Below are 14,542 nucleotides of genomic sequence, written 5' to 3' on the forward strand. Positions count from 1 at the left end.
ACAGTCCAAAGATATGAATATAGTGGGGGTTTATTAACTGGTGATTCTAAATTGTCCTGAGGGGTAAATGTGAGTGCAGATGGTTGCCTGTCTGTCTGTGTTAGCCCTACAACAAACTGATGACCTCTTTGTACCCTACAACTCACTCTATGTCACCACTCCTTGCAAATGTGTTTGCAAAACTCACCTACTTTTTCCACTTCTACATCTCTTCAGTGACAGATCTCATTTGTTTCAATCTGCAGCAAAACAGCAATTCCAAACATACACTAAAGATCTCAATATGCTCCAAGAGATGGTTTGCCTTTATCGCTAAACATTCTACTGAGAAAAAAATGATGCTGTTTGAATGGATCTAATTGATATAAAATGTTTGCATTGTTAACAAAAGTATATTTGAACACATCCTCATTGCATGCCTTTTCCACAATGCTAAAAATTTTTTCGTTCTATTCCTGCAGGAGTTGTGTGATTTGTAGCGGTTTCAGTTGTTCACTGATGAACACTGAAATGTTAGTGAGGTTCACCTGCTGTATTTGTTGTGCTTTATAATAAGCATAAACCACTGATCACATGTGACAGAGTCAAAGCCATCAGCGCACTGTGAAACAGAAACGGAATTTCCATTAAATTACAGTAAAACACTAACAACACGACCTGACATTCACTGTGATCACTCCAGTGTGCTGTATCAGCAGTAGGTTTTACAGTTTAAAAATAATGATCTCAACTGGCTCATTTCTACTTTTTTTTTTACTGTAACATATAGTTGTATGACCTGATGCACATTTCATCACAAGTACTGAGAACTTCCTGCAGGATTCTTGCTACTGCTGGCTAAACCTGAAACACAGGTTTTGCCCACACAGTCACTGGAAACCACATCACACAACAAAGTCTAAATGTCAAATAACTGTAACATCCATCAAAATAATGATAATGATAAACTTCCATGAGTAGATGTATGTAGGTGCAGGCTCAGTACTTTTGTCCATGTAAGTATGAGCTTCACTGTCACCACTTTAGGTTGCTTCCAACTGAGCTGTACTGGAATTTAATTCCATAACTGCCAAGCATGCAGGAAGGTAGCACCAAAGGAGGAATTCAGAGGTATTTTAAGCTTGCAAGACCAACAGGTTTCTTTGTTTTTTCTTACTAAACAACAAGCTGTGGTGGAGTGAGTTGAATGTATTGTCCAAAAAGAATACTTCCCTATCAACACCTCTCTCTCTCTCTCTCTCACTGTGATTTAAAATTATGTATTGTTAATTGTAAGAGTTTTTGGAAAGCTTTTATTTCACTGGGTGTTTTCTCACCTCACTAATCTGCTTACCTGTTTAGCTTTGCATACTAGAGGTGTAACAATACTCCAAAACTTCTGTTTTGATATAGGAAAATATATCAATTTTACAACACTGATATGCTTTAATAAAGGATTTACTTCTTGATGTGGGTATAAATGTATGGGGAAGAGGGAACTTCCGGATACGAATTGCGGGTGATGCATTTTCTGATTTTTATACATGCTAGACATGTGGTAGAGCTCTAATATGCATGTTACATCCCCCGGGAGGATGTTTTCATGTTCAGACTGCTTGTAGGGGAGAGCTGCCTTTTGTTTTGACACCCTGTTTTCTCCTGTTTATGTGTTGTTAGGTAGGTTATGGTTATAGGTTGTATATTTTGTTTCTTTGGAGTTAGGTAAGTTTCTTTTATTTATACATCAGGGATGTTTTGTTTGTTATGTTAGCCTTGGCTCTCCCTGACGTTATACCTCAGTCTGAACCCAAATCCCATCACCGGCATTAAATAAACCTTCTAAAATTACCATCTTGGCTCCTCCTTCTCTATCCACCTTTATGTTCGTCCCTTCAACCCCCTAGACTAGCCAGGGGACGTAACATAAATTGGGGGCTCATCCGGGAGTATATCCTGTTTAATCCATTTTTAGATGGTGAAGTATGGTATGCCAACTGGTGTTTTCAATTTGAGTGCATTTTTGAGTAGTCCTTCTTGGGAGGAGCTAAATGTGTGTAGAAAACATGATTTGTTTGCTATAGCAGCACACTTTGAGTTTCAGCAATTGGTGAAAGAGGACTTGAAAACTGCTGTTTCAAACAAACTTGTGGAAGAAGGCCTGCTTCCTGTTTCTAAATCACCTCGTTTGCCAGTTCCTCTTGACAGGACCCCTAATGAAGGAGTGAAGCCTGCTGTGTTAAAGGAAGAAAGGCAAAACCCTGCTGCTGTGGAGCAACAAACGGTGGAAAATTTAAGCACTAATGGCTCACCTTCTTTTGCTACTCCATCTTCTCCTCGTTCAAGACGAGAAGTATTACTCAAGGTACGTTTGGCTAAATTACAATTGGAGGCTCAGGATAAAGCCCAAGTTCGTCAGGCAGAGTTGGAACTTCGCAGGTTGGAGTTAGAAGCAGAGACAGAAAAGGTGTTAAAGCTGAAAAGGTTGGAGCTGGAGTTGCAGACTGAAAGGGAGGTCAGACTGCATCAGTTGGAGTTCCAGGCACAGACTTCAAGAAGCACTACTACTCAACCTAGTTCTGCAAATTCATCTGTTGGTGAAACAACCTCCTCCCATGTAAACCCAGGTGGTTTTAATGTGAGTAAAAACATTGTGTTGGTACCTCCATATCGTGAATCAGAAGTTGATACATATTTCAATGTGTTTGAACGTGTTGCTGCCTCATTGCACTGGCCGAGAGAAGTTTGGCCATTGCTTCTTCAGTGCAAATTGGTAGGCAAAGCACAAGAAGTCTGTTCTGCTTTATCTTTGGAAGAAAGTTTGAAATATGATGTAGTGAAGTCTGCTATCCTTGCTGCTTATGAACTTCTTCCCGAAGCGTATAGGCAACGCTTTCGCAATCACAAAAGAACAGCAAATCAGACTTTTGTAGAGTTTGCTCGTGAAAAAGCTACTCTTTTTGATAAATGGATAACAGTGAGTAAAGTTCCTGACTACAACTCCTTACGTGAACTGATACTGCTGGAAGAGTTCAAAAATGGCCTGCCAGAATGCATTGTTGTACACCTTAATGAACAGAAGGTTTCCACTTTGAAAGAAGCAGCTGTGATAGATGAATTTGTGCTGACTCATAAAACTGTTTTTGTGCAGAAACGTGAAGTTTTCATTAGAGAACCTCCCCCACGAAAGGATCCTTCAAGCCCACGACAGACTTTTGCTTCAAGGACTGAAAAGGAATGTTTCTATTGTCATAAACTTGGTCATGTTGTTGTTGAATGTCCCGCTTTGAAGCGCAAGAACCAGTCACCAAAAGGAGTAGGTTTAATTAAAACCATTCATGCTGAGAGAGAGGACCAAAGTGAAGGAGTTGATCCCTGCTTCAAACCCTTCCTCTTAGATGGCACTGTGTCATTGACTGGGAAGCCTGAGGATGAAAAAACCCATTCGAATACTCAGAGATACAGGAGGGTCATGATCTGTGATTTTATCTGATGTATTACCCTTGAGTGACCATTCCTCTTGTCCTGGTAGCATTCTGATTCAAGGAGTTGAAATGGGCTATGTTGAAGCTCCTTTGCATTATGTACACATCAAGTCAAAGTTGGTTAATGGCATCTTCTCTGTGGCAGTACGCCCCTCACTTCCCATAAAAGGGGTGCAGTTCATTTTGGGAAATGATATTGCTGGTGGAAAAGTGCAACCTGTTACCGAAGTAACAAATGATCCAGAATCAAACTTGAAGAGCAATGACCTAGCAACATGTTTCCCATCTGTTTTTCCTGCTTGTGTTCTCACCAGGGCTCAAACAAGACGTAAAGCTGCAGAAATTGATTTGTCAGACTCTTCGTTGGCTCAGGCTCTGGCTACAGATAATTTGCAAACCCTGATTGATCTTAAAAGTGGCTCAAAGGATACTACTGAGAAGTGGAAGGATCTCCATCTCTCACAGTTAGACTTGCCAGTCACACGTGAAAGCCTTATTGCTGCTCAGAAGTCTGATCCTTCATTGACTAAATGCTTTACTTCTCTTTCTGAAACAGGAAATAAAAAGGCTTCTTATTTCTTGGAAGATGGGGTCTTGATGCGCAAGTGGACTGCACACCCAAGTTTAACAGCAGACGTAGAGGGAAGCTGTTCTGATGACTGTGACTGGAGCACTACTTATCAGATTGTTGTGCCTCTTGAGTATCGTCACTACGTAGTCTCCCTTGCACATGAGCACCCCCTGTCTGGTCATTTGGGAGTTACAAAAACGTACAATAAGATACTCAACCATTTCTTTTGGCCAGGATTGAAGGTTGATGTAGTTGAGTTTTGCCGCACTTGTAAAACATATCAGATTGCAGGAAAGCCAAACCAGACAGTTCCTATAGCTCCTCTTCATCCTATACCAGTACTTGGTGAACCTTTTGAACGTGTCATTGTGGACTGTGTTGGTCCATTGCCCAAGACAAAGAATGGTAATGAGTTTTTACTGACTGCAATGTGTACTTCGACTCGTTTTCCAGAAGCTGTCCCACTGTGAAAAGATTTTACCTTATTACCTTTATGTTTAGCTTATTTAAATTGCACAGTAATGCCTGTACATAGCGTGTCAGCAAATTCTTTAGCTGCAACAAAGTGATCACATGAGGAAGTTGCTCAAGTTTAGACAACACCCACATGTATTGTTTTAACCCACTACAAGATCGTTAATCAACTTGTCCATCTTTGTCTTGCAAGGCTGCATCCTGTGCAGCCTCGTATGCAACCACAGATAAGAAGTTGTTTTTTCCTAACTTGTACTCCACCCATGAGTGTTACGTGAGTAAGCAGTATATAATAAAGTCTGACGAGATGCCTGGCGCGCTTTGCCTACACATTTCTGTAGTCGACGGAACATGTCAGGCAATCGTCCATGTACATGAATTAACTCTGGGCCCGTGATTCTTTGCTTTCCTGAGGTTTTTCTCCTTACACCCACTCAGAAGAATAACTGCACCTTTGGTGATTAAAGTTTTGACAAAGTTCTTCACTACTTTTGGTCTGCCAAAAGTAGTCCAGACAGACCAAGGAACTAACTTTCTGTCTAAACTTTTCAAGCAGGTCATGCAGACTCTTGGGATTAAGCATGTTGTGTCAAGTGCATACCATCCCGAGTCTCAAGAAGCATTAGAGCGCTGGCATCAGACACTCAAGGCAACGTTGCAGAAATACTGCTTGGATACTGGAAAAGAGTGGGATGAGGGAGTACCCCTGATGGTGTTTGCCATGCGCGAAGCTAAGCAAGAATCCCTTGGGTTTAGCCCAAATGAACTAGTGTTTGGTCATTCTGTTCGGGGACCTTTGAAGTTGTTGAAAGAACAGTGTTTGTCAACAGACCATGTTGTGAAAACTAATGTTCTGGATTATGTTTCACAGTTCAGAGAGCGCCTCTGTAAGGCCAAGTTGGCAGCTGCAGAAGCCCTCTCCTCTGCTCAGGGCAAGATGAAGAGTTGGTATGATAAGAAAGCCGTTCCTCAATCTTTCAATCCAGGTGACAAGGTTTTGGTTCTTCTACCAACTGCTAGCTCTGCATTGTTTGCCCGCTTCTGTGGACCATACCAGGTGGATAAGAAAGTAAATGACACTGACTTATTAAAACACCAGACAGGAATGCGTAAAACACGCTTGTGCCATCTCAATATGCTCAAATCTTTTCATTCTAGAGCTGACTCTTTCTGTGGCCCTTCAGATAAGTTTGTGGCATCTCCGTCAGAGCAAATCTCATCTCCAGAAACTCTCTTGTTGAACTCTTCCTCAGGATTGAGGTAGAGTTTAGTTGAAAACGGGCTCAAACTTTGTGATGCCAGCTACCAGAATGTCAGAATGCTTAATTCTGAGGTACTGTCCCAGTTGTCTATATATTTTTCTCACTTGACCCGTGAGCAACAGCTAGACATTGAAAGGCTTGTCAACATTCATTTAAAACTCTTTGGGGACATGCCTTCCCGTACTACTGTAATAGAGCACGACATTGATGTTGGGAATGCAGTGCCTATTAAGCAGCATGCTTACCGTGTGAATATGGCAAAAAGAGAAATGATAAACAAAGAAGTAGACTACCTTCTGAAGCATGGATTGGCTATTCCAAGCTATAGTCCATGGAGTTCTCCGTGCCTGGTTACGCCAAAATCAGATGGAACACCTCGCTTTTGCACAGATTTCTGCAAGGTAAATGCAGTAACAGTACCTGATTCCTTCCCACTGCCCCGTATTGAGGACTGTATTGACAGCGTCGGATCTGCTGCTTATGTGAGTAAGCTTGACCTTCTTAACCCTTTAAGACCTACCATAGAACCAAGTCCACCAGAGCTTATATTATATTTTTACATGCTGTGGAGCCATTTTTGGGAGCATTTCAAGTTGCTATACATCAATACAACCATTATAACCCAAATTTTAATAATATGTCAGCATTAAGTGCATAGTAATTACATACATTGCAAAAAAGTGCAATAAACTACAAAAAATTGAAAATCGTTTTTGTTTTTTTAACATATATTTCTAGTTAGAGAAATTTAAGAGGCTTATCCCTCAAAACTGTAAATACAAAAAAGTTGCACAAACTAGTTTCCCACCACAGGAAATTTATTTTGAGTGTCTTCATAGTTTTATTTTTGAAATACACCAATTTTTATACACTGCAGGAAAAATGCAAATTTGCAAAAAAGCAGCATATGCATCAAAATAAACTATTTCCAGCAGTGCAATATGAGTCCTAAGCATCCCAGAAACGACACAGAAAGTCATAAAGTCAAAGATAACTTTTAAAAACACCAGTATAGGCTCATGAGGCCCTGATGGTAAAAAACTAAATTTCCGCGAAAATGACGTCACTTCCGGTTTCGGGCAGGTCATGGCGGACATGTGATAGTTCGCGCTGATGGACGTAGGAAGTGTTACGAACAGCTGATCGGATCAGCAAAGTGTGTTTCTGGAATATTATGTTTTTGTTGCTGCAAGTGCTTTTTATGCAGTTTTTGCAAAGCTATATGTGGAAGTAAACTGTGACCGAGGACAAGCTGATGGCATAAGATGTAAGTACAACTCCTCCGGTTTCATATGCAAAAAAAATTATTGCGCTAGCTCACGTGGTTGCAGAGCTACCGGGATTTAAAAATAGTTACGCAAAACAGAGCGTGCCCGCTCTGACCGGTTTTAAAGGGTTAAAGGTTATTGGCAAGTTCCTTTGACAGAAAGAGCATCAGAAATCTCAGCTTTCGTAACACCTGATCACTTTTTACAATATACAGTCATGGCATTTGGAATGAGAAATGCTCCTGCTACCTTTCAGAGGTTAATGTCAACTGTATTATCTGGTGTGGCAAACTGTAATGTTTATCTTGATGATGTGGTCATCTATTCTTCCAACTGGTCAGAGCATGTTGACACTTTAGCCACTGTGTTCAAGCGTTTAGCTGATGCTTCCTTGACCCTCAACTTGGCTAAATGCGAGTTTGGTAGGGCTACAATTCAATTCAATTCAATTTTATTTATATAGCGCCAAATCACAACAAATGTCGCCTCAAGGCGCTTCATAGATACAGAGAAAAGCCCAACAATCATATGACCCCCTATGAGCAAGCACTTTGGCGACAGTGGGAAGGAAAAACTCCCTTTTAACAGGAAGAAACCTCCGGCAGAACCAGGCTCAGGGAGGGGCGGCCATCTGCTGCGACCGGTTGGGGTGAGAGAAGGAAGACAGGATAAAGACATGCTGTGGAAGAGAGACAGAGATTAATAACAGATACGATTCAATACAGAGAGGTCTGTTAATACATAGTGAGTGAGAAAGGTGACTGGAAAGGAAAAACTCAATGCATCATGGGAATCCCCCGGCAGCCTACATCTATTGCAGCATAACTAAGGGAGGATTCAGGGTCACCTGGTCCAGCCCTAACTATATGCTTTAGCAAAAAGGAAGGTTTTAAGCCTAATCTTAAAAGTAGAGATAGTGTCTGTCTCCTGAATCCAAACTGGAAGCTGGTTCCACAGAAGAGGGGCCTGAAAACTGAAGGCTCTCCCTCCCATTCTACTTTTAAATACTCTAGGAACAACAAGTGACCTACCTTGGAAAGGAAGTTGGGCAGGGCAAGGTTCGCCCTATCAGTGCAAAGGTTAATGCCATTCTCAACTTTCCTGTGCCAACAACATGCCGTGAGCTGCGCAGATTTCTGGGGATGGTTGGTTATTACAGGTGTTTCTGTAGGAATTTTTCTGAAGTTGTAACACCACTGACAAACCTGTGCAGCCCGAAGGTACCATTCATTTGGAGTCCTAAGTGTCAACATGCTTTTGAATGTGCAAAAGGTTTCTGTCGAGTTCACCTGTTCTCATTGCTCCAGACTTTTCTAAACCTTTCAAGCTTGAAGAGGATGCCAGTGAGGTGGGGGCTGGAGCTGTTCTTCTTCAAGATGATGGACAAGGAGTGAGTCCTCCTGTCTGCTTCTTTGGCAAGAAGTTTGATACTCATCAAAGACGGTACTCGACAATTGAAAAGGAGACTCTGGCCATGCTTCTGGCTCTTCAACATTTTGATGTGTATGTGGGATCTACTTCCCAACCTGTAGAGGTCTTTACTGATCACAATCCTCTCGTGTTCCTCTCTCGTATGTATAACAACAATCAACGATTGATGAGGTGGGCTTTAATTTTACAAAATTACAACATTGAAATAAAGCATAAGAGAGGATGTGAAAATATTGTGGCAGATGCTCTCTCAAGAATGTGATGGTGTAAGGTTAACAAACTTATAAGTTTGTTTTTCTGGGTGGGGGTGTTACATCCCCCGGGAGGATGTCTCTTCTCCCTACTAACCCTTTGTTTTGTCTAGGCTCCACCTCCTCTGTCCTGATTGGATGCTGCGCAGAGTCCAGCTAATTGGTAATCAGCAGAGCACTACTTAAGGCCTGTGGAGCTGTGCTTCTGGGCCCTCTGGCCATTTTGGTTGCCATACCTGTGCAGGCTTGCATGCCTTTGTATCTTGTATGAGCACTGTTGTTTTCATGTTCAGACTGCTTGTAGGGGAGAGCTACCTTTTGTTTTGACACCCTGTTTTCTCCTGTTTATGTGTTGTTAGGTAGGTTATGGTTATAGGTTGTATATTTTGTTTCTTTGGAGTTAGGTAAGTTTCTTTTATTTATACATCAGGGAAGTTTTGTTATGTTGGCCTTGGCTCTTCCTGACATTATACCTCAGTCTGAACCCAAATCCCATCACCGGCATTAAATAAACCTTCCAAAATTACCATCTTGGCTCCTCCTTCTCTATCCACCTTTATGTTCGTCCCTTCAACCCCCTAGACTAGCCAGGGGACGTAACAATGCATCTTTTAATTAGTTTGTGTGAGATAGCGTGGCCAAAGTTGTCACGACTGGGGCAGCAGCCATGTGAAGTGTGGAAGGAGGACTCAATTGCAGCACTTATTAAGATGTGAGGATGGTTTATTGAGAATACCGAACACAAAGTGGGGATGGCAAAACAGAACTAAGGATGAACTAAACTGGGAGAAACTAAACGAAAGAGTAGCAAACCTGAACATGAAGGGAGGTGGAGGCCCTAGAGTCCCAAACAAAACGTTCACAAAACACACAGGGGAGCAGAGTCTGAAACATAGTTCAGGTGGCCGGCCTGGGGGCCGATAGCACAGAAGGCCAGGATGGGACAGTTCAGGAGGCCGGCCATGAAGAAGGCCGTGGCGGCGCGCAAACAGTTCAGGAGGCCGTCCATGCGGAAGACAGTGGCGACAACAACCTAGTTCAGGAGGGCGTCCACAACGGCGATGACGACCAGCCAGCGGCCTAGAAAACGGCCGGTGATGATGAGGTGCTAAACGTGGACCGGATGGCGGCGTGCCAGCAGCAGAGGATGAGGAGAAGGATGAGGCAGAAGCGGCTGCTGAAGCCAAACCAGGCGGGGCTGAAGCTGATGCAGAGGCCGGGCCAGGCGAAGCTGAAGCTGATGCAGAGGCCGGGCCAGGCGAACACTTCGAATTGGGACAGCCGTCGTCGCGTGGCGGTGACGTAACCGCACTTAAAATGCGTACTTCAAGCGTGCAGACCCTGAAATGGGACACAGCGTGGGAAATCACACACACAGGTGGGAGACACAGCTGGACCTGATTAACCTGACGAGGCAGGGGAACACTAACACCAGGGACCAACAGAGGGAGCACAAACCCAGAAACCCAGTATCCAAAACACAAAACACAAACCATCCCAAAACAGCCCACAAATAATAATGAAAATAACAACAATAAATACACCAAACACAAAATCACTGCGTCACGGACTGAGGATCATGACAGTACCCCCCCCTCAAGGGCTGGCTCCCGACAGCCACAGAGAAACACCACCAGACCCGGGTGGGCGGTAGGGGGTCCAGGACGGAGGGACCGGACCAGGACAAAAATGGAGGCCCTAGAGTCCCAAACAAAACGTTCACAAAACACACAGGCGAGCAGAGTCTGAAACATAGTTCAGGTGGCCGGCTTGGGGGCCGATAGCACAGAAGGCCAGGATGGGACAGTTCAGGAGGCCGGCCATGAAGAAGGCCGTGGCGGCGTGCAAACAGTTCAGTAGGCCGTCCATGCGGAAGGCCGTGGTGGCAACAGAAGTCCGAAGGCCGTCCCCGCGGAAGGCAGTGGCGACGACGACCTCGTTCAGGAGGGCGTCCACAACGGCCAGTGATGATGAGGTTCTAGACGTGGACCGGATGGCGGTGTGCCAGCAGCAGAGGATGAGGCAGAAGCTGCTGCTGAAGCCGAACCAGGCGGGGCTGGAGCTGAAGCTGATGCAGAGGCCAGGCAAGGCGAAGCTGATTCAGAGGCCAGGCAAGGCGAAGCTGATTCAGAGGCCGGGCCAGGCGAAGCTGAAGCTGATTCAGAGGCCAGGCAAGCTGAAGCTGATTCAGAGGCCGGGCCGGGCGAAGCTGATTCAGAGGCCGGGCCGGGCGAAGCTGAAGCTGATTCAGAGGCCGGGCCAGGCGAAGCTGAAGCTGATTCAGAGGCCGGGCCAGGCGAAGCTGAAGCTGATTCAGAGGCCGGGCCAGGCGAAGCTGAAGCTGATTCAGAAGCCGGGCCAGGCGAAGCTGAAGCTGAAGCTGGACCGGGCGAAGGCGAAGCTGAAGCTGAAGCTGGACCGGGCGAAGGCGAAGCTGAGGCTGAAGCTGGACCAGACGAGAATGTCGCTGCAGGCGGCGGCGTGGAAACCGGAGACAAAGGCGCTGCAGGCAGCGGCGTGGAAGAATATATAAAACAGTACCCAGATGAACACTTTGACAAAAACATTTATGTTTACTGAAGAGGAAATATGGGGCAGCATGGTGGCGTGGTGGTTAGAGTTGTTTCCTCACAGCAAGAGGGTCTTAGGTTTGAATCCACTATCTGGATGTTTGCGTGTTCTTTATGGTTTCTCTCCTGGTATTCTGGCTTCCTCCCACAGTCTAAAGATATGAATATAGTGGGGGTTTATTAACTGGTGATTCTAAATTGTCCTGAGGGGTAAATGTGAGTGCAGATGGTTGCCTGTCTGTCTGTGTTAGCCCTACAACAAACTGATGACCTCTTTGTACCCTACAACTCACTCTATGCCACCACTCCTTGCAAATGTGTTTGCAAAACTCACCTACTTTTTCCACTTCTACATCTCTTCAGTGACAGATCTCATTTGTTTCAATCTGCAGCAAAACAGCGACTAAACACTAAAGATCTCAATATGCTCCAAGAGATGGTTTGCCTTTATCGCTAAACTTTCTACTGAGAAAAAAATGATGCTGTTTGAATGGATCTAATTGATATAAAATGTTTGCATTGTTAACAAAAGTATATTTGAACACATCCTCATTGCATGCCTTTTCCACAATGCTAAAAATTTTTTCGTTCTATTCCTGCAGGAGTTGTGTGATTTGTAGCGGTTTCAGTTGTTCACTGATGAACACTGAAATGTTAGTGAGGTTCACCTGCTGTATTTTTTGTGCTTTATAATAAGCATAAACCACTCTTCACATGTGACAGAGTCAAAGCCATCAGCGCACTGTGAAACAGAAACGGAATTTCCATTAAATTACAGTAAAACACTAACAACACGACCCGACATTCACTGTGATCACTCCAGTGTGCTGTATCAGCAGTAGGTTTTATAGTTTAAAAATAATGATCTCAACTGACTCATTTCTACTTTTTTTTTTTTTTTTTTTACTGTAACATATAGTTGTATGACCTGATGCACATTTCATCACAAGTACTGAGAACTTCCTGCAGGATTCTTGCTACTGCTGGCTAAACCTGAAACACGGGTTTTGCCCACACAGTCACTGGAAACCACATCACACAACAAAGTCTAAATGTCAAATAACTGTAACAACCATCAAAATAATGATAATGATAAACTTCCATGAGTAGATGTATGTAGGTGCAGGCTCAGTACTTTTGTCCATGTAAGTATGAGCTTCACTGTCACCACTTTAGGTTGCTTCCAACTGAGCTGTACTGGAATTTAATTCCATAACTGCCAAGCATGCAGGAAGGTAGCACCAAAGGAGGAATTCAGAGGTATTTTAAGCTTGCAAGACCAACAGGTTTCTTTGTTTTTTCTTACTAAACAACAAGCTGTGGTGGAGTGAGTTGAATGTATTGTCCAAAAAGAATACTTCCCTATCAACACCTCTCTCTCACACACACACTGTGATTGTGTGTGTTTTTCTTTCTTTTTTAAAAAAATATGTATTGTTAATTGTAAGAGTTTTTGGAAAGCTTTTATTTCACTGGGTGTTTTCTCACCTCACTAATCTGCTTACCTGTTTAGGTGTGCAAACTAGAGGTGTAACAATACTCCAAAACTTCTGTTTTTATATATGAAAATATATCAATTTTACAACACTGATATGCTTTAATAAAGAATTTACTTCTCGATGTGGGTATAAATGTATGGGGAAGAGGGAACTTCCGGATACAAATTTTGGGTGATGCATTTTCTGATTTTTATACATGCTAGACATGTGGTAGAGCACTAATATGCATCTTCTAATTAGTTTGTGTGAGATAGCGTGGCCAAAGTTGTCACAACTGGGGCAGCGGCCATGTGAAGTGTGGAAGGAGGACTCAATTGCAGCACTTATTAAGATGTGAGGATGGTTTATTGAGAATACCGAACACAAAGTGGGGATGGCAAAACAGAACTAAAGATGAACTAAACTGGGAGAAACTAAACGAAAGAGTAGCAAACCTGAATATGAAGGGAGGACAGCAGGGAGAGCATGCAGGGGATTCACAGAGTAATGCAGAGTACGCAGGGTAACACAGAGGATGAACACAGACGACGCGACGAGGAACAGAGGCAAACACACACTATAAATACACAGAGGGACACTGGGGCTGTGTCCCATTTCAGGGTCTGCACGCTTGAAGTACGCGCACTACGCGCACTACGTACGGTGCGTACTATAAGTACGAGAAGTGCGGAAGTGAGAGGCTTGTGAAATGGGACGGCATATGCTTCGTCGCGCTGTTCAGGTTGCCTAGCAACCATGATACTAACCGCGAGACACGTTACATACAGCTTTGTTTGACAGAAATGAAGGAGAAAAATGTTTTGTTGGTCATTCATTTTTGTCATGACATCACTTTGATTAGTTGAGTATCTGAGGCTGAGACCACAGGACTGTAAAACATGATTGTTGGGCTTCATTTCTGTACTGAACAGTCATTTAAGAGTAGCTAGTAAATAATAATTAGTTAATGTCGTTCATGAGACTAAAGTCATCTCACTATGGTAATGTAAATATAAAATGGCCAATATTATAGTATTGTCAGATTATTATGATATATATATATATATAATCTATATCACTGACTTTCAGCTTGTTGTGTTTGTGGATATATGACTGACTTTAATTATCCATAAAATCATCAGATTCTCTGTAAGATTAAGGTCGACTATATGTATATTTAGAAGTAGAGGCTTTAAAACCAAGTTAATGCTGAAAGTACAAACATCACTAGTGTCACATAACTTTGCCGACATGTGGCCAACAGCAATGTTGTAATGTTCTTCATTATAAGTGAGGTCATATTCAGTACTTACTTTTGACAGTTCACTTTTCGGCCGCTCCCTTCTGCCGTATTTTGCGGCAAAATTATCCACACCCACCGCCGCGCTATGAATTGTGGGATATATGGGACCACGAAGCGTGCACCGGACCACGCTTGATATTTGGGGAAATCGACGGCGCATTTGGAGTATGCATTTCAAGTACACTTCGAATTGGGACAGCCGTCGTCGCGTGGCGGTGACGTAACCGCACTTAAAATGCGTACTTCAAGCGTGCAGACCCTGAAATGGGACACAGCGTGGGAAATCACACACACAGGTGGGAGACACAGCTGGACCTGATTAACCTGACGAGGCAGGGGAACACTAACACCAGGGACCAACAGATGGAGCACAAACCCAGAAACCCAGTATCCAAAACACAAAACACAAACTATCCCAAAACAGCCCACAAATAATAATGAAAATAATAACAATAAATACACCAAACACAAAA

At 43.3% G+C, this 14,542-nt stretch overlaps 1 protein-coding gene across 1 annotated transcript; it reads left to right on the top strand.

Annotated features, from left to right (window-relative positions):
• The first annotated feature begins 1,334 nt into the window (after positions 1–1,334).
• LOC146493427 (uncharacterized) lies at positions 1,335–9,802 on the top strand. Its single transcript, XM_085149482.1, has 5 exons — positions 1,335–3,292; positions 5,378–5,492; positions 5,691–5,766; positions 8,309–8,607; positions 9,615–9,802. The coding sequence occupies exons 1-5, from the start codon at positions 1,952–1,954 to the stop codon at positions 9,800–9,802; spliced, it is 2,019 nt and encodes a 672-aa protein (XP_085005608.1). The 5' UTR covers positions 1,335–1,951.
• The last annotated feature ends 4,740 nt before the right edge of the window (positions 9,803–14,542 follow it).

This window comes from Neolamprologus multifasciatus, chromosome 22 (genome assembly GCF_963576455.1).
Source record: "Neolamprologus multifasciatus chromosome 22, fNeoMul1.2, whole genome shotgun sequence".
In the NCBI taxonomy this organism is placed as follows: domain Eukaryota; kingdom Metazoa; phylum Chordata; class Actinopteri; order Cichliformes; family Cichlidae; genus Neolamprologus; species Neolamprologus multifasciatus.

Coding starts and splice junctions, on each gene's coding strand:
- LOC146493427 (XM_085149482.1), top strand. CDS start 1,952: ATGGTGAAGTATGGTATGCCAACTGGTGTTTTCAATTTGAGTGCATTT. Junction 3,293..5,377: donor AGAACCAGTCACCAAAAGGA/GTAGGTTTAATT, acceptor TATGTTTCACAG/TTCAGAGAGCGCCTCTGTAA. Junction 5,767..8,308: donor AACTCTTCCTCAGGATTGAG/GTAGAGTTTAGT, acceptor AATGTGCAAAAG/GTTTCTGTCGAGTTCACCTG.